This window comes from Salmo trutta, chromosome 21 (assembly GCF_901001165.1).
Source record: "Salmo trutta chromosome 21, fSalTru1.1, whole genome shotgun sequence".
NCBI classification, from domain to species: domain Eukaryota; kingdom Metazoa; phylum Chordata; class Actinopteri; order Salmoniformes; family Salmonidae; genus Salmo; species Salmo trutta.
In genome coordinates, this window is record NC_042977.1 from 30,982,857 (window position 1) to 31,003,314 (window position 20,458).

Sequence of the window (20,458 nt, forward strand, 5' to 3'; positions counted from 1 at the left end):
TTCCCACACCTTCTGGTCCTCTCAGACAGAACAGTATCTGATGAGATGTTGACCTTTTGACTTGTCCACTTCTATGGCTCCCTGCTGTTCTTTTCTCCTGCTGTTGCTGAGGAAGAGAGTGGGAGTGAAGATCCACATTTTTGTGAGAAGGCGGTGCTCCTTCAATCGACCTTCAGCTGGAATATACGTCATCAATCTGGTTTCATACCTCCTGTACAGTACTTTAAAAAAAAGTGTATACTTTGTTTTTATTGTAGGAACACAAAGTACAAATAAAGTAAAATAAAAGAACATAAAAGATCTGGCAGTTACAGTGCACGTCATACCTTCATCATCATATCATCATATTAGTTACATTGACATCTTTGAATTAGACCTTTTTCAAGTACGAAACCCATTTTTCCCAGTATTCCTGACCTCTCTCCTGTTGAGTTCTTACAGCAAAGGTCATACGCTCCATGTGGTGTATTTCTTTTACAATGTCTATCCATTGTGTCACTGTGGGAGGGTCTTTTTGTAGCCATTTCCTAGTGACAGCCTGTTTACTGGCTGCCAGTAGGACCTCCAAGAGATACTTTTCTCTATTGTGTAAGTTATCAGGTATTTCAACCAAGTACAAAGAAATGAATGTTTGTTTATGTCAAATCCCATTATTTTTCCTATGTTAGATCTTATTTCTCCCCAGTAAGTTTCGATTGCAGGGAAAGTCCAAAAGATATGAGAGTGATCCACCCTCAATACACCGCATTCTCTCCAACAAGGGTGTAGGGAGACAGTCTGTTTTGGTTTCAGTTTAGGTGTTATGAAGAAACGTATGACATTCTTCCAACAGAATTCTCTCCATGTCCTTGAGTTGGTGGAGCTTTGTTGAGTCTCTAATATGTTCAACCATGTTTCATCAGTTATTTCAATGTTAAGTTCCTCCTTCCATTTCTTTTTAATATAGTTTGTAGAATGTTTCTTTGAGGGTGAATACCCAAGTAGAGATTTGAAATAGTTTTTTTGCTACTCCCCAAGTTGTATGCGTTAGTGAATACTTGGATTCATTTTGGAGGTGCTCGAGGGTCAGTCACTTTTATCTCCCTTAAGAAATAGTGTCGAACTTGTAGGTATCTGTAAAAATCTTGTTTATCCAAGCCATGTTTTTTTACTTAGGTCCTGAAAGTTATCTAGGTCCCCATTCCTTATAATTGTACTGAATGATGTGATGCCTTTCTGCGTCCATTGTTTAAATCTGCTGTCCTGAGTTGCAGGGATGAAGCTGGGGTCGTATGCGGGCCAACTCAGCAGTTTGACCTCTGTCTAAATGATTTTGCTTAACTACCCTAAACCATGCCTTCAGAGAGAAATGAATCCACTGATTTTGTCTATTGTATATTTATATTACCATGTCCTTATTTCCCTAAACTGATTGTATGGGTGTCTCTGTCAAAGTAGTCTCAATGTCTTTCCATTTGGATTCGTATTCGGAATTGCACCAACACACCAGAGGTCTCATTGGGCTGACACATAATACTCTTTTAGGTTTGGTAAGGCCATACCCCCACAGTTTTTTGGTAATTGTAATGTTGTATATCTAATTCTTGGTCTCTTACTGTTCCAGATAAACCTTGATATCTGTTTATCCCTAAACTGTTTAGGTGGGATTTCTATAGGCAGTGATTGGAACAAATACAGTAACCTCGGCAGGATGTACATTTTGATTGTTTCAATTCTACTACTAATATCTAAGGGAAGTGAATTCCACCTCCCTAGGTCATCATATATTTTCTTGTTGATGTGATCGTAATTCATGTAATAAAGTTTGGCTGTATCTTTTGGTAGATATACTCCAATATATTTAATGGATGAAGAGGTCCAGTGGAAGTTATACCTACTCTTCAGCTCTTCCTGTGGGGTATAATTATATATTAGGGCTTGGGTCTTGTGTACGTTAAGCACATACCCTGAATATGTTCCAAATGTTTGTAAAACATCCATCAATCTAGGTACACTTGAGCCTGGGTCTTTAAGGAATAACAGAACGTCATCAGCATACATGCATATCTTATGTTCACTGTCTTTTATTGTTATCCCCTCTAAGGTTGGGTCCTGTCTTATTGCTATTCCCTCTAAGGTTGAGTCCTGTCTTATTGTTATCCCCTCTAAGGTTGGGTCCTGTCTTATTGCCTGTGCTAATGGTTCGAGGTACAAGGAGAAGAGCGTGGGTGAAAGATTACAGGCTTGTCTTGCCCCTCGCTCTAATTTTATCGTTCGTGTCAAATGTCCATTTATCTTTATTCTAGCGGTCGGACACGAATACAGTGTTTTGATGCACTGTATCACTTCTTTGTTGAAACCAAATCTTTCCATAACTTGGAATAGGTAATCCCATCCCAATGAATCAAATGCCTTTTCTGCATCTAGACTGATTAATATTGCACTTGTCTTATTCTGAGTAATGTGGTCCATTACATGTAGTGTTCTCCTTATATTGTCCTGTGTCTTTCTATTTTGTATGAAACCAGTTTGATCTCAGTCAATCAATTCTGGGATTATGTTCTCCATTCTTTTGGCTATTATTGATGCATATAGTTTATAATCTGTGTTAAGAATTGTGATAGGTCTATATGAACTGCATTCCTTCTTAGCTTTACCCTCTTTTGGGATTACAGATATGATGTCCTCTCTCCATGACGGTGGGAGACCCCCCCCCCCCCCGCAGAGTCCAGTTAAAACAGGCCTTAAGTAGAGGTGTTAGTTGTTCTCTGAAGGTCTTGAACCATTCTGAAGGGGGGAAGCCATCAGTGCCTGGAGACTTGTTTACTTTTAGTTGAGATATTGCTTTATTCATTTCTTCGGTGGATATTTCTTAAGTTAATCTATCATTTTGCTCTGTCCCAATTGAGGGGAGATCAAGTGAGTTCAAAAAGTGCTCTACTGTCTGTGCATCTGCCTTCTCTGGTTGCTTGTACAGATTTGTGTAATATGATTCAAACGCATTCTGTATTTCATCTAATTTGCAAGTGATCTTTTTTGTTGTTGAGGTCTTTTATTTTTAAAATGTTATGCTGTGCTTGTTGTTTCCTGAGTCTCCATGCTAGTAATTTGGTTGCCTTTGAGCCTGCTTCATAATATCGTTGTTTCAGGAACCTGAGCTTTTTCTCTACTTCTCTATAAATCTGGTCAATTTCCTGTTTTACCTTTTGAATCTCTCGTAATATAAGAGGATCTTTGTATTGACTATGAGATCGTTCTAAGTTTCTTAGAGTTTCCTGTAATTTCACCAGTTTCTGTGCTTTAATCTTTTTCTTGAGAGATGATGTTGCTATGATCTTTCCTCTAATAACCGCCTTAGCTGCATCCCACAATGTAGCAGGAGATACTTCCCCGTTATCATTATTCTCCAATGCTGGATCATTCAGCATGCTTGTATTAAGTCTCCATATAGTAATTCTTGGTTTGTTATCAAGGTGTAGAGTTAGGTAAACTACATGAAAGTTGTCTAACCTGGAGTATTCAGTGTGGCGGGCTGAGTAAAAAGTATATTCCTTATCGGTCTTGTGGGTGTCACGCCATACATCGAGCAGTCCTCGATCCTGCAATATCCTATTGATCTTTTTAGCCACTGGACTCATTTTCCTATTTTGATTTGTGCTGTCCAATTTTGAGTTTAGAATTGTGTTCAAATCCCCTCCACAGATAAGAGTGCCAGAGGTTTCTGTGGCAATTAAATCAAACACCTTCCCGTAGAAGACCATGTCCCTCCCTGGGGGTGCGTATACATTAAATAATGTAACTTCCTTGTTATCCAGTTTACATTTAACAAGTATAAATCTACCCTCCTTGTCTTTAATTTCTGACATAAACTCAAAATTAACAGAATTTCGGATCAAGATTGCATCGGCCCTTCTACCCATTTTGTAAGAAGAAAAAAAAAGTATTCCTATATCCCATTTTCTTGAGTTTCTCGTGTTCAGGTGTGGATAAGTGAGTTTCCTGCCAGAATAGTATGTCACCTCTCTCCCGTTTCATCTTTGCTATTACCTTACTTCTCTTGATGGCACTCCCCAGTCCGTTTACATTGAGACTTTTGACCTTAAATTCCCGATGATGCATCAATATAAATAAAAAAAAACCTGTGCACCATATCTGCCTGCTTATCATGAGCCTAAAAATGAACCAAAAATCAAGAACGATAATAAAGTAAACCAAAGTGGGAAAATACTTTGGTATTTGGACTCCCATGTCAGAGGACTGTCTCTTGCCACTGGGGTTTGAGGGGATGAGCCTGTCCGTAGGAGGGGCCCCTCGCTCAGATATGAAAATGCGTGACGTAGTCACAAACAAGACCTGGTGGAACCGAAAATAATAAGGTGCCTATTTCGTCGCTTATACACATCGGTTAATTACAAGTGTCACGTTTGCCGTAAGGAGAAGCGGAACAAAGTGCAGCGTGTGTGTCGTTCCACATTTTATTTACACTGTGAAACTATGCAATACATAAACATACAGGTGAAACATACACTACTCAAAAACAATCTCCCACAAACCCAGGTGGGACAAACGCCAAATGAAATATGACCTCCAATTAGAGACAACAATGACCAGCTGCCTCTAATTGGAGATCATCTCAAACAAAGCCCAACATAGAAATACAAAACTAGAACAATACAACATAGAAAAACTAAACTAGAAAACCCCCGTCACGCCCTGACCTACTCTACAATTGAAAATAACAACTTAATATGGTCAGGACGTGACAACTAGTGAAAACTATAGTCATGCGTGCATATCATGAATCCTCCCCTTGATATGCCCTTCTGACGCCCCGTTGTCAATGTGTCATTAATCCTTAGCTAATATATATGTTATTAACGTGACGCTACTTAGTGTGTTCATAAAGAACACATACTTTTGGCTACTCACCCTTGTTCATCATTGGGGGGAAAATAGGGGAGATATTTTACCTATTGCAATGTCAACCGTAACACCCCAACGTCTTAACAGCTCGCGGTAACTATTAGTTCTGTTAAATCCAATTCAGTGTCTTCCATCTTCCCGTTGGAAATGCCTGAGTCTCTCTCGGATGTGAACATCCTCTCGCCGAGGTGGTTTCCCTCTTTCTCCATGACTCAGCTTGTCGACAACGATCCATGGGAGAGCCTGCTCGAGTCTTTCTGCCGGTGATGTCGCCTTTCTCCTGGCGATATACTCCACTGGGAAGCCCCTCGACTTCAGGTCCTCAGCCACCTCGTCTGCATGCACGTATGTAACCGGGCCATTTTCCAGAAATACCCGCATTTTTGCCGGGAATGGTGTTTGGAATCGAATACCCTTCTCTTTAAGTGCTTTCTTAATGGGGGTGTATTATTTCCTTCTTTTCAGTTTCTCTCCCGCGTAGTCATGATCAAAGAACACTCGTTGGACTTGGAAGTTAACAGGCTTTTTCCAGGTTGCATGTAAGACTTTCTCTTTGACTGAGAATTTTAGGAACCGTACTACTATGGATCTTGGTGTGTCGCCGCTGGGGGGTTTTGTGGCCAGAGCTCGGTGTGCTCTCTCGATTCCCAGGTCAGTGTCATCTTCAAGTAAGTTGTGTCCTTGAATAGACCCTCCACGAATTTGGGTATTTTCTGCGCCCTCTACTACGTTATAAAGTCTAATGTTTCGACGTGAGAAACCTTCAAGTTCTGCCACTTTTGCCTGTAGTGCGTGTTGGCTTTTCAGTGACTGTATTTCCTCGACTGCGAAGTTCCATGTGTCCGTTTCCCCAATGCGCTGTTCTGCATTCTTGTAGATATTTTTTATCTTTATTTAACTAGGCAAGTCAGTAAAGAACAAATTGTTATTTAACTCTGTTAAATAGTGCCCTTGAGACAGACAAGAGACCAAACAAAACAGCTCCCATTGATATTATGTGGGTGGTTATTCATTCACTCTCATTTCACCATTGTTTCACCCTGTCATCACAAACATCATCCATCCTTATTCCCACCATCTCCTTCTCACATACACACATTTTAATAGTGACATATTGTCTATTAAATAGGTTTTTAAAATCCATGGGAATGATTGCAAGAAGGCAATATTACAGTAGTGAATGCAGACCAACACATGACAATTTCAGTTCTGTGAATAATCACATATTATAAGGTCCGTTCCATCAGGAATTTTGAGACAGACATCGTGTCCTAAAGGCATAGTCTGTTGGAAAAGTCCAGGTTTATGTAGTTTGGTCTACTTTATTTGCCTCACTTCAAGTATAATTGTTTTCCCCCTCATGATCAATAATAGACTAATTGACAATGAGAGTGTAGAATAATTATACTAACAGAACATTAATTCACGTTGCATTAATTAACACCTTGCACAAAGGCTCGCTCTCGGACCATAATATTAATGAACAACGCGGGTTTCTATCGGAGGTAAATAAAGGACGACCCACGCTACTTCCTGATTTCATAAAAAAACTAAAACATGTAATTTCGTTTTTAGCTATGGATAGACATATAACTAGCTGTAATGGATCGCCATCTCTTTACTAACAGGTAGGCTGTTAAAATCAAGACTCACATAACTATCGACAGTGCATTGTGTTTTTGGGGTTGATATAACGTTACACCTGTGGTTCCTAACTGTTGTGGTGAGATGGCACTGAGCGCGGGCGGTTGGGCTCAAACGCCTGTGCCAGCCACATTCCAGTCTGTACATGGTGGGCCCGCACTGGCTAGCAGCAACACGGTTTTGATGTCGGTGCGAGTGTCGGTTTGCCATTCTGGAATTCGACCGCTTTGCCTCCCCAGAGCTGGCGATGAGGTTCTCCGTCTTCAGCTTAGTATGGACCCCAGCAAAGCTGGAGAGTTTCGGCTAGCACTGAGGGACAGTAGCGGAAGCGGCCGTAGTGTGGTAAGTGACATACTGCACTGTAACGTCTAGCTACCAAGCTAGGTATGTTGACATATGTAATGCCATGCAAACAATTGAATGCGTTGACATAATAAATTGCACACACAACATTGTTCTGTTGGTTTGAGCAATGTCAGTTTAGAGACATGTTTTTTTACATAGCAACTGAATTGGAATCTTGTTTAATCAAATTACACAGTAATTCCATTGCTGGGAAACAATGTCGTGTGATTTTTACAATCATCTGTCCTTGTGTTTATCTGAACAAGAGAAGAACCATCCTAAATAGGAGACAGTATGTTCTCTCCCTCTCTCTATAGTCAAAAGCTTGGACACACCTATTCATTCATGGGTTTTAGTTTATTTGTATTATTTTCTACATTATAGAATAATAGTGAATACATCAAAACTATGAAATAATACTAATGGAATCATGTAGTAACCAAAAAAGTGTTAAACAAATACAAATATTTTATATTTGAGATTCTTCAAAGTAGCCACCCTTTGCACACTTGGCATTCTCTCAACCAGCTTTATGAGGTAGTCACCTGGAATGCATTTCAATTAACATCTGTGCCTTGTTAAAAGTTAATTTGTGGAATTTCTTTCCTTCTTAATGTGATTGAGCCAATCAGTTGTGTTGTGACAAGATAGCGGTGGCATACAAAAGATTGCCCTATTTGGTAAAAGACCAAGTCCATATTATGGCAAGAACAGCTCAAATAAGCAAAGAGAAATGACAGTTCATCATTACTTCAAGACATGAAGGTCAGTCAATTGCATGGAGGAGGTGGTGTGATGGAGTGGGGGTGCTTTGCTCATGACACTGTCAGTGATTTATTTAGAATTCAAGGTATACTTAACCAGCATGGCTACCACAGCATTCTGCAGCGATACGCCATCCCATCAGGTTTGCGCTTAGTGGGACTATCATTTGTTTTCCAACAGGACAATGACCCAACACACCTCCAGGCTATGTAAGGGCTATTTGACCAAGAAGGAGAGTGGATGGAGTGCTGCATCAGATGACCTGGCCTCCACAATCACCCGACCTCAACAGAGTGAATGGAAAGCAGCTAACAAGTGCTCAGCATACAGTTGAAGTTGGAAGTTTACATACACCTTAGCGAAATACATTTAAACTCAGTTTTTCACAATTCCTGACATTTAATCGTCGAAAAAATTCCCTGTCTTAGGTCAGTTAGGATCACTACTTTATTTTAAGAATGTGAAATGTCAGAATAATAGTAGAGAGAATTATTTATTTCAGCTATTATTTCTTTCATCACATTCCCAGTGGGTCAGAAGTTTACACACTCAATTAGTATTTTGTAGCATTGCCTTTACTTGGGTCAAACGTTTCGGGTAGCCTTCCACAAGCTTCCCACAATAAGTTAGGTGCATTTTGGCCCATTCCTCCTGACAGAGCTGGTGTAACGGAGTCAGGTTTGTAGGCCTCCTTGCTCACACACGCCTTTTCAGTTCTGCCCACAAATTCTCTCTAGGATTGAGGTCGGGGCTTTGTGATGGCCACTCCAATACCTTGACTTTGTTGTCCTTAAGCCATTTTGCCACAACTTTGGAAGTATGCTTGGGGTCATTGTCCATTTAGAAGACCCATTTGCGACCAAGCTTTAACTTCCTGACTGATGTCTTGATGTTGCTTCAATATATCCACACAATTTTTCTACCTCATGATGCCATCTATTTTGGGAAGTGCACCAGTCCCTCCCGCAGCAAAGCACCCCCACAACATGATGCTGCCACCCCGTGCTTCACGGTTGGGATGGTGTTCTTCGGCTTGCAAGTCTCCCCCTTTTTCCTCCAAACATAACAATGGTCACTATGGCCAAACAGTTCTATTTTTGTTTCATCAGACCAGAGGACATTTCTCCAAAAAGTACAATCTTTGTCCCCATGTGCAGTTGCAAACCGTAGTCTGGCTTTTTTTATGGCGGTTTTGGAGCAGTGGCTTCTTCCTTGCTGAGCGGCCTTTCAGGTTATGTCGATATAGGACTTGTTTTCCTGTGGATATAGATACTTTTGTACCCGTTTCCTCCAGCATCTTCACAAGGTCCTTTGCTGTTGTTCTGGGATTGATTTGCACATTTCGCACCAATGTACGCTCATCTCTAGAAGACAGAACGTGTCTCCTTCCTGAGCGGTATGACGGCTGCGTGGTCCCATGGTGTTTATACTTGTGTACTATTGTTTGTACAGATGAACGTGGTATCTTCAGGCATTTGGAAATTGCTCGCAAGGATGAACAAGACTTGTGGAGGTCTACAATTTTTTTTCTGAGGTCTTGGCTGATTTCTTTTGATTTTCCCATGATGTCAAGCAAAGAGGCACTGAGTTTGAAGGTAGGCCTTGAAATACATCCACAGGTACACCTCCAATTGACTCAAAGTATGTCAATTACACTATCAGAAGCTTCTAAAGCCATGACATAATTTTCAAGAATTTTCCAAGCTGTTTAAAGCCACAGTCAACTTAGTGTATGTAAACTTCTGACCCACTGGATTTATGATACAGTGAATTATAAGTGAAATAATCTGTCTGTAAACAATTGTTGGAAAAATGACTTGTGTCATGCACAAAGTAGATGTCCTAACGGACTTGCCAAAACTATAGTTTGTTAACAAGAAATTTGTGGAGTGGTTGAAAAACGAGTTTTAATGACTCCAACCTAAGCGTATGTAAACTTCCGACTTCAACTGTATGTGGCAACTCCTTCAAGACCGTTGGAAAAGCATTCCAGGCTACTTTGAAGAATCAAAAATATATTTTTATTTGTTTAACACTTTTTGGTTACTACATGATCCCATATGTGTTATTTCATAGTTTATGTTTTCACTATTGTTCTACAATGTAGAAAATAATCAAATGAAAGAAAACCCCTTGAATGAGTAGGTGTGTCCAAACTATAATTTTTTTCACAGTTCATTGCAGAGTTTGACTTGCGCTCTGTGGAGTATGAGGTGAAGTCTCCACGCCTTCACGAGATTCATTTGGCAACGCCCCCTCACGACTGCATCCGCTTCAACTTCTGCTGCGATCAGGAGGCTGAGCAGTGGGCCACAGTGGTGATGTCATCCCTAAGAGAGGCACACAGAGGTCAGAGGGCATGGCAGACTTCCACTATTCTAGTTTGCTTGTTTAGCTGCATTCCTGTCTTGTTGTGTGTTAGAAGAGTCTCCTCCTAGAACCCCATACTGTGGCTAATACAATAGAATGCTCTCTCACAATTGACCGTTCTTTCACTGTAGTTGCTGCAAATAGTTCCCCACATCCTCTGGATGACCGACAGAAGCACACCGCAGCAGTAGCTCTAGAACAGCGCAGCACAGCCTCCTTACCACTCACTGGTAAGTGCACTCATGCTTCCTCCACTCTCTCTTTTTCTACCATACTTGCATGGCAACATACAGTACATTTATGCATTTTTGTATAGTATTAGTAATTGAACCTGTTTTCTCTCTGAAGAGGAGCTGTGCCTGGAGCTTGCCCGGGCGATCGAAGCAGGCAACAGCCAGGCTGCTGCTCAGCATGCGTCTGCTCTGGCTCACCAGAAGGCAGCGCTCACCATTCAACTGTCTGAGAAGAGTTACGCAGAAGGAGAGATACGGTGAGAAGAAGTAACAGGCAGTAGATTTAGGTTTAGAGGGGAATTAAGATAAGTTGTCCAACAGAACAAGGAGCATTTGTGTTAACGGTGCCACGTCTGTATTGCAGTTTGTCTGTGGCAGTGGAGGACATTTCCACTTCCTGTTGCGTCACAGTGAAAGTTTTCCCACACATGACCGTCGCAGCACTCAAGCAGCAGGTCAGATCAAAACTTCTGTGGTCTTCTGTTTGCTTGAGTACTTAGGCTACATTGGCAAATGTAAATGTTCACAAATCTCTCTTCTCTGTCTGTGCATTTCTATCAGGTGTTTCTGGAGTATGGCTTCCACCCTCGCGTGCAGCGCTGGGTGATAGGGCAGTGTTTGTGCACAGAGCCCAGGTCCCTGGCCTCGTATGGGGTCCAGAGGGATGGGGACATGGCCTACCTCTACCTGATCTCAGCCCGCCATGCCCGCCTCACCCGCCAGCTGTTCCAGCAGGACCAGGAGGGCGCCCTCCTCACCCCACCTCCGCCTACCAGCAACGGGTCTACTTCCCAGGACTGGAGGGGCTACAGCACCCTGCCCTCCAGGCTCAGCCACAACTCCCAGGGTAAGTTTGTGCACACACCCACAGAGACCGACGCACCCACGCACATGGCAGTGCACATACTAATAGCCGTGAGAAGTAAATTGAAATCATTTTGCCAAAATTATGCTATAAAAATTATATTACTCTTGTCTGAACAGACATAAATTAAAGGCTACACCAGAGAGCATAATTTAGCAGAGGATAAAGGGCTTTAAAAAAATAGCAGTGGATTAAGTTTTATTACATGTACTTAATCGGGAAGGACACAATTTGGGCAGCACACGCACCAAATATAGAACAGCTTGTTGCATTGTGGCCATAGATATAATCCATAGAAGGATTTTGGAACCTCTTACCCTGGCACTTTGACTGTTAAACTCATGGGTACACTAGCAATGGCTGCCAGTCCTGATTTAAATGGGAACTGGCATCTATGGATTATATTTATATGGTTGGTTGCGGTTTCTGTTAGGAAATATTTACATTTCAGACATTGGAGAAATGTACCAGTCATCCATATGCAATGGGTGAGTAACCTATTAAGGCCACTACCATTCCAGTGTTTAATTGCTATATTGTAATTACTTCGCCACCATGGCCTATTTATTGCCTTACCTCTCTTATCCTACCTCATTTGCACATGCTGTTTATAGATTCTACTACTGTATTATTGATTGTGTTTGTTTATTCCATGTGTAACTCTGTGTTGAACTGCTGTGCTTTATCTTGGCCAGGTCGCAGTTGCAATGAGAACTTGTTCTCAACTAGCCTACCTGGTTAACTAAAGGTGAAATAAAATAAAAATAAAAAAGGCGTCCACCCATGCAGCCAGCGTACATCAATAAATGAGGGATATTGGCCAAATGAGCCACATTTAATGTCCTTAAAAGCAGCCAATAACAAATGACAAAAACACTATTCCTTATGTTTCGATATGTAGCATATGCAAAACTTTATAGCCTATTTTTTTTTTTAAATTGTTTTTTACATTCCTAAAACAATAATTGTGTACCTTATGTTTCAGCTGTCAGAGATTTGAGCACTAAATGTATCAGGACATTTTATGCATAGACTACTGGATTATACAAATATAAAAAAATACACTTCATGACCAAAAGTACAGTGCATTCGGAAAGTATTCAGACCCCTTGACTTTTTACACATTTTGTTATGTTACAGCCTTATTGTAAAATTGATTAAATAGTTTTTTTCTTCCTCAATCTACACACAATACCCCATAATGACAAAGCAAAAAGAGGTTTTTAGAATTTCTTTCACATTTATTGTGGACCACTCAAGGACATTCAGAGACTTGTCCCGAAGCCACTCCTGCGTTGTCTTGGCTGTGTGCTTAGGGTTGTTGTCCTGTTGGAAGGTGAACCTTCGCCCCAGTCTGAGGCCCTGAGCGCTCTGGAGCAGATTTTCATCAAGGATCTCTCTGTACTTTGCTTAGTTCATCTTTCCCTCGATCCTGACTGGTCTTCCAGTCCCTGTCGCTGAAAAACATCCCCACAGCATGATGCTGCCACCACCCTGCTTCACCGTAGAGATGGTTCCAGGTTTCCTCCTGACGTGACGGTTGGCATGCAGGCCAAAGAGTTCAATCTTGGCTTCATCAGACCAAAGAATCTTGTTTCTCATGGTCTGAGAGTTTTGGCAGAGAGTCCGTTTGGCAAACTCCAAGCAGGCTGCCATGTGTCTTTTACTGAGGCGTGGCTTCCGTCTGGCCACTCCACCATCAAGGGCTGATTGGTGCAGTGCTGCTGGAAAGTTATCCCATCTTCACAGAGGCACTCTGGAGCTCTGTCAGAGTGACCATCGGGTTCTTGGTCACCTCCCTGACCAAGGCCCTTCTCCCCCGATTGCTCAGTTTGACTGGGTGGCCAGCTGTAGGAAGACTCTTGGTGGTCTTGTGCGGTTGCCGTACCAGGTGATGATACGGCCCGACAGGATGCTCTCAATTGTGCATCTGTAAAAGTTTGTGGGTCTTAGGGGCCAAGCCAAATTTCTTCAGCCTCCTGATGTGGAAGAGGCGCTGTTGCGCCTTCTTCACCACACTATCTGGACCATTTCAGATTGATTGGACATGATTTGGAAAGGCACACACATGTCTTTATAAGGTCCCACAGTTGACAGTGCATGTCAGAGCAAAAACCAACTCATGAGGTTGAAGGAATTGTCCGTAGAGCTCCGAGACAGGATTGTGGAAGGGAACCAAAACATTTCTGCAGCATTGAAGGTCCCCAAGAACACAATGGCCTCCATCATTCTTAAATGGAAGAAGTTTGGAACACCAAAAATCTTCCTAGAGCTGGCCGCCCAGCCAAACTGAGCAATCGGGGGAGATGGTCCCTCTGACTGAGCTCCAGAGTTTGTCTGTGGAGATGGTTGTCCTTCTGGAAGGTTCTCCCATCTCTGCAGCACTCCACCAATCAGGCCTTTATGGTGGAGTGACCAGACGGAAGCCACTCAGTAAAAGGCACCTGACAGCCCGCTTGGAGTTTGCCAAAAGGCACCTAAAGGACTCTCAGACCATGAGAATAAAGATGAGAAAAAAAATGGAACTCTTTGGCTTGAATGCCAAGTGTCACGCCTGGAGGAAACCTGGCACCATCCCTACGGTGAAGCATAGTCGTGGCAGCATCATTCTTTGATGATGTTTTTCAGCGGCAGGGACTGGAAGACTAGTCAGGATCGAGGGAAAGATGAACGGAGCAAAGTACAGAGAGATCCTTGATGAAAACCTGCTCCAGAGCGCTCAGGACCTCAGACTGGAGCGAAGGTTCACCTTCCAACAGGGCAACAGCCATAAACACACAGCAAACACAACGCAAGAGTGGCTTTCGGCCAAGTCTCTGAATGTCCTTGAGTGGCCCAGCCAGAGCCCGGACTTGAACTCGATCGAACATCTCTGGAGAGACCTGAAAACACGGTGGCTTGCGAAAGTATTCACCCCCCTTGGCATTTTTCCTATTTTGTTGCCTTACAACCTGGAATTAAAATTGAGTTTTTGGGGGTTTGTATAATTTGATTTACACAACATGCCTACCACTTTTGAAGATGCAAAATAGTATTTATTGTGAAATAAGACAAGAATTAAGACAAAAAAACAGAACTTGAGCGTGCATAACTACTCACCCCCCCAAAGTCAATACTTTGTAGAGCCACCTTTTGCAGCAATTACAGCTGCACGTCTGTTGGGGTATGCCTCTATAAGCTTGGCACATCTAGTCACTGGGATTTTTGCCCATTCTTCAAGGCAAAATTGCTCCAGCTCCTTCAAGTTGGATGGGTTCCGCTGGTGTACAGCAATCTTTAAGTCATACCACAGATTCTCAATTGGATTGAGGTCTGGGCTTTGACTAGGCCATTCCAAGACATTTAAATGTTTCCCCTTAAACCACTCGAGTGTTGCTTTAGCAGTATGCTTAGGGTCATTGTCCTGCTGGAAGGTGAACCTCCTTCCCAGTCTCAAATCTCTGGAAGATCTCATTCCTTCAATTCTGACCAGTTTCCCAGTCCCTGCCGATTGAAAAAAATCCCCACAGCATGATGGGGATGGTGTTCTCGGGGTGATGTGGTGTTGGGTTTGCGCCAGACATAGCGGTTTCCTTGATGGCCAAAAAGCTCAATTTGTTTCATCTGACCAGAGTACCTTCTTCAATATGTTTGGGGAGTCTCCCACATGCCTTTTGGCGAACCAAACGTGTTTGATTATTTTTTTCTTTAAGCAATGGCTTTTTTTCTGGACACTCTTCCGTTAAGCCCAGCTCTGTGGCGTGTACGGCTTAAAGTGGTCCATGGACAGATACTCCAATCTCCGCTGTGGAGCTTTGCAGCTCCTTCAGGGTCATCTTTGGTCTCTTTGTTGCCTCTGATTAATGCCCTCCTTGCCTGGTCTGTGAGTTTTGGTGGGCGGCCCTCTCTTGGCAGGTTTGTTGTGGTGCCATATTCTTTCCATTTTTTAATAATGGATTTAATGGTGCTCCGTGGGATGTTCAAAGTTTCAGATATGTTTTTATAACCCAACCCTGATTTGTACTTCTCCACAACTTTGTCCCTGACCTGTTTGGATAGCTCCTTGGTCTTCATGGTGCTGCTTGCTTGGTGGTACCCCTTGCTTAGTGGTGTTGCAGACTCTGGGGCCTTTGAGAACAGGTGTACATATACTGATATCATGTGACAGATCTTGTGACACTTAGATTGCACACAGGGGGACTTTATTTAACTAATTATGTGACTTCTGAAGGTAATTGGTTGCACCAGATATTATTTAGGGGCTTCATAGCAAAGGGGGTGAATACATACGCACGCACCACTTTTCGTTCTTTAATTATTTAGATATTTTTGTATTAAATTTTTTTTCACCAATTTTGACTATTTTTGTGTCTGTCGATTTACATGTAATTCATTTAAATTACAGGTTGTAACGCAACAAAATAGGAAAAACACCAAGGGGATGAATACTTTTGCAAGGCACTGTAGCTCTGCAGCGACGCTCCCCATCCAACCTGACAGAGCTTGAGAGGATCTGCAGAGAAAAATTGGAGAAACTCCCCAAATACTGGTGTGCCAAGCTTGTAGCGTCATACCCAAGAAGACTCTAGGCTTTAATCGCTGTAAAAGGTGCTTCAACAAGGTACTAAGTAAGGGGTCTGAATACTTATGTAAATGTCATTTCAGTTTATTTTTTATTACTGTGACAAAATTTCTAAAGACCTGTTTTTGCTTTGTCATTATGGGTTATTGTGTGTAGATTGATGAGGGAAAACGATTTAATCCATTTTAGAATAAAGCGGGAACATAACACTGTGGAAAAAGTCAAGGGGTCTGAATACTTTCCGAATGCACTGTATATGGAAGTACAATTAACAAAAATATAAACACATGTTTCATGAGCTGAAATAAAAGAAACCAGACATTTTCCATATGCACAAAAAGCTTCTCTCAAATTGTGCACAAATTTGTTAACATCCCTGTTAGTGAGCAGTTCTCCTTTGCCAAGATAATCCATCCACCTGACAGGTGTGGCATATCAAGAAGCTGATTAAACAGCATGATCATTACACAGGTGCACCTTGTGCTGGGGACAATAAAAGGCCACCCTAAAATGTGCAGTTTTATCACAACACAATGCCACAGATGTCTCAAGTTTTGAAGGAGCGAGTGCAATTGGCATGCTGACTGCAGGAATGTCCACTCGAGCTGTTTCCAGAGAATTTAATGTTCATTTTTCTACCATAAGCCACCTCCAACATCATTTGAGAATTTAGCAGTACATCCAACCGGCCTGACAATCGCAGACCACGTGTAACCACGTTAGCCCAGGACCTCTACGTCCGGGTTCTTCAGCTGCAGGATGGTCTGAGACCAGCCACCCGGTTTGCACAACCTAATAATTTCTGCACAAACTGTCAGAAACAGTCTCAGGGAAGCTCATCTGCATGCTCATTGCCTCACCAGGGTCTTGACCTGACTGCTCCCCTTCGATGGCCACTGGCACGCTGAAGAAGTGTGCTCTTCACAGATGAATCCCGGTTTCAACTGTACCGGGCAAAGGGCAGACACCGTGTATGGCATTGTGTGGGCAAACAGAGTGCCCCATGGTGGAGTTATGGTATCGGCAAGCATAAGCTACGAACAACAAACATAATTGCATTTTATCGATGGCAATTTGAATGCACAGAGATACCGTGTCGAGATCCTGAGGCCCATTGTCGTGCCATTTATCCACCACCATCACCATGTTTCACCATGATAATGCACAGCCCCATGTCGCAAGAATCTGTACACATTTCTTGGAAGCTGAAAATATCCCAGTTCTTCCATGGCCTGCCTACTCACCAGACGCGTCACCCATTGAGCATGTTTGGGATTCTCCGGATCAACGTGTACGACAGCGTGTTCCAGTTCCCGTCAACATCCTGCAACTTCGCACAGCCATTGAAGAGGAGTGGGACAACATTCCACAGGCCACAATCAAGAGCCTGATCAACTCTATGCGAAGGAGATATCACGCTGCGTGAGGTAAATGGTAGTCACACCAGATACTGATTGGTTTTCTGATCCATACCCCTACCTTTTTTTAAAACTATCTGTGACCAACAGATGCATATCTGCATTCCCAGTCATGTGAAATCTATAGATCTGGGCCTAATTAAATAATTTAAATAGACTAATTTCCTTATGAACTGTAACTCAGTAAAATCTTTGAAATTGTTGCGTCTTGCATTTATATGTTTCTTCAGTGTAGTTTAGTGCATCTCCAATCCATTGTTAAATCTAGAATCGGCATCCTATTTCGCAACAAAGCCTCCTTCACTCATGCTGCCAAACATACCCTCGTAAAACTGACTATCCTACCGATCCTTGACTTCGGCGATGTCATTTAGAAAATAGCCTCCAACATTCTACTCAGCCAATTGGATGCAGTCTATCACAGTGCCATCCGTTTTGTCACCAAAGCCCCTTATATCACCCACCACTGCGACTTGTATGCTCTCGTTGGCTGGTCCTCGCTACATATTCGTTACCAAACCCACTAGCTCCAGGTCATCTATAAGTCTTTGCTAGGTAAAGCTCCACCTTATCTCAGCTCACTGGTCACCATAGCAACACCCACCCGTAGCACGCGCCCCAGCAGGTATATTTCACTGGTCATCCCCAAAGCCAACACCACCTTGGCCGCCTTTCCTTCCAGTTCTCTGCTGCCAATGACTGGAACGAATTGCAAAAATCACTGAAGTTGGAGACTTATGTCTCCCTCACCAACTTTAAGTGTCAGCTGTCAGAGCAGCTTACCGATCGCTGCAGCTGTTCACAGCCCATCTGTAAATAGCCCATCCAACCAACTACCTACCTCATCCCCATATGTTTTTCTGCTCTTTTGCACACCATTATTTCTACTTGCACATCCTCATATATCACTCCAGTGTAAATTTCTAAATTGTAATTACTTCGCCCCTATTGGCGTATTTATTGCCTTACCTTCTTACTTCATTTGCACACACTGTATATAGATTTTTCTATTGTGTTATTGACTGTATGTTTGTTTATCCCATGTGTGTTGTTTTTGTCGCACTGCTTTGCTTTATCTTGGCCAGGTCGCAGTTGTAAATGAGAACTTGTTCATTTAACCTACCTGGTTAAATAAAGGTGGGGGGGAAAAATGGGGGAAAAAAGAGGTTAAATACTTGTCCAATAAAAATGATAGTTTCCTGATCTTAGATCTCTCAGATATAGGGCAGACACTTCTAAACAAACTTCCTTTAGATTTTCTTTGGGACTGTTTTTCCATGTATGAATATGTTATTCAATGTATTTCTATGGGCTTATAGCAGTAAGGCCTAATTCAATGTTTCATTAAATCATTTAAAAATATATATTTCATACCTAAAGGGGTCCTAAAATTCTAAATCAAATATCTAAATGATCCTTGGTATGACCATCTTAAAACAATTCCATATGTTGGCTTAGTAGAACCCTCCTTTAGACTCTAGATCAGGGCTGTAGGCTTATTTAAAAAAAAAAAAAATAATAATTCTCCAACCCTAATCTAGCGCACCTGATTTCTAATAATTAGCTGGTTGATAAGCTGAATCAGATTAGTTACAACTGGGGTTGAAAAGAGAATCTACAGGAGGGTAGCTCTCCAAGAACAGGGTTGGAGAGCCCTGCCCTAGAGGGTTAAATAACTGGTTTAGATTAATAAATAGGCCTACAATAAATAACACTGATATACAATAATAATAAAACAAATTATAAATACGAAAGTATATGTAAAGTTCCAAAATTGCATCCTACCACAATAGCGAGTTGCACAGCATTAGGCTATTTGTGTGGTATTTATTAAAAAAGATTATGCTAATGTCTATCATGTAGAGGCCTATTTCTTTTTTCAGACCCTGCATGTGTGGGGGAAAAAACCGGTTCTAAAAACGTTTCTGCTCAACTGCCAGTATGCAAATATAGATGCATGCGATGCTTTATTATAAAAGGGGACTGATCACTCATTTACCACTGTTGTGTTTGACTGTAGGGAGCACCGGACGTGCGGCTGACAGGCTGGGTATGAGTGAGATCCGAGAGGCCCTCAACTTGGAGACTCTGCAGATCAACAATAAACCTGATCAACCCTGCAAAGCCAGCAAAACACAGGTACAAACCCAATGTTTTCATATTTATGTGATCGGCTATTGGCTTCAAACAACCTTTCATTGTTTTACGCAAGATGATAGTTGAGGACATAGGTTTCTATCAGGGAAAGAGAAAGTAACATTCCATATAGCTAGTATACTGAAGATCACTGCTCTATACATCTGACACGCAGACAGAATGGGTTTGTCCCTCCTGCACCTTTATCAACAATCCTTCCCGACCAGGCTGTGAGATCTGCAGTACAGCCAGACCTGACTCAGGGGAGCACCGCCTCATACAACAGGTACTGTATGTATTGCATAGAGTAGACAGAACACATCCCCTGCAGTCTAAACTACAATATTGTCTTTATTCCCTGTCTGTATTAAAGGAGAAAGGAAGAAGAGTGGAGCAGGGGGAGATTGGTGCATTGATCAGTTGACTGCCTCGCAACCTATACCATAGCCTGGACGACTGATCACACACACAACTGACACACCAACTTACTGCTTCTTAGGTAAAAACCCACTACTGACAAACACTAGAGGTATATGGACGCTGTAGCACAGACATGGAGCTCCACTTGCAGTGGCTCACAAAAGGAACTACCTGTATAGTCAATGGGAGCTGGCTTTTGACTCTCCTCTGGACATGATGGCAGTCAGCAACCTTTGCCTCGTGGCAGACTTTATTTATTTGACATTGGGGAGGGGTGGAATAGTCCTATATTTATTCCAGAGGGGTGGGTGGTGCTTCCCTTATCTTTCTACCTGATATCTCAGATGAGAGAATATGGTATATTTTGAAGTTGACCAACTGGGATACTTTTGAGTATTGAAAGTGCAGTTTAAAACCAGGGCCTGTATTCAGTCTCAGAGTAGGTGTGCTGGTCTAGGATCAAATGTATTTTAGATCATAATTATATAGACATGGGGGACTTGATCCTAGATCAGTACTCCTACTCTGAGATACATTGTGAATACCGGCCCAGGTCTTGCTGGTCATTGGTTGGTGCCATTTGGTTTGATGGGATGAGGGGAATTAGTTGCTATGAGGCAAGTCTGTGGGAGTGACAGGGTTTCAAAGTGATTTTATTTTTATAACAATGTTTGGTGATATTAATGTTGATGCTTTTCACCTATTTGTCATAAGTTTCTGTGATAGTGATGGAATGTTATGTTTTGTCAAACATAACTGTATAAAATGGTGTTAGCTGAATAAACATACGTTGATCAAG

At 42.1% G+C, this 20,458-nt stretch overlaps 1 protein-coding gene across 8 annotated transcripts; it reads left to right on the forward strand.

Annotated features, from left to right (window-relative positions):
• The first annotated feature begins 4,704 nt into the window (after positions 1-4,704).
• On the forward strand, positions 4,705-20,457 carry sharpin (SHANK-associated RH domain interacting protein). 8 transcript variants are annotated; one of them, XM_029705144.1, is made up of 10 exons: positions 4,705-5,247; positions 5,473-5,553; positions 6,786-6,888; positions 9,831-10,005; positions 10,158-10,256; positions 10,375-10,516; positions 10,624-10,714; positions 10,821-11,106; positions 19,124-19,242; positions 19,415-20,457. In XM_029705144.1, the coding sequence occupies exons 2-10, from the start codon at positions 5,486-5,488 to the stop codon at positions 19,661-19,663; spliced, it is 1,332 nt and encodes a 443-aa protein (XP_029561004.1). In that variant the 5' UTR covers positions 4,705-5,247; positions 5,473-5,485; the 3' UTR covers positions 19,664-20,457. The 8 variants fall into 8 exon arrangements, with proteins under 8 accessions (XP_029561004.1, XP_029561003.1, XP_029561007.1 ...); XM_029705143.1 differs by having other exon boundaries at positions 4,706-5,247; positions 5,368-5,553; XM_029705147.1 differs by lacking the exon at positions 6,786-6,888 and having other exon boundaries at positions 4,706-5,247.
• The last annotated feature ends 1 nt before the right edge of the window (position 20,458 follows it).

What these genes read in the sequence shown, in the direction of transcription:
- sharpin (XM_029705141.1), top strand. Translation starts at nt 6,631, where the DNA reads ATGGCACTGAGCGCGGGCGGTTGGGCTCAAACGCCTGTGCCAGCCACA. An exon ending in CCTAAGAGAGGCACACAGAG is followed by an intron (nt 10,006 to 10,157) that starts GTCAGAGGGCAT and finishes CTTTCACTGTAG; the next exon opens with TTGCTGCAAATAGTTCCCCA. An exon ending in GCAAAGCCAGCAAAACACAG is followed by an intron (nt 19,243 to 19,414) that starts GTACAAACCCAA and finishes TCTGACACGCAG; the next exon opens with ACAGAATGGGTTTGTCCCTC.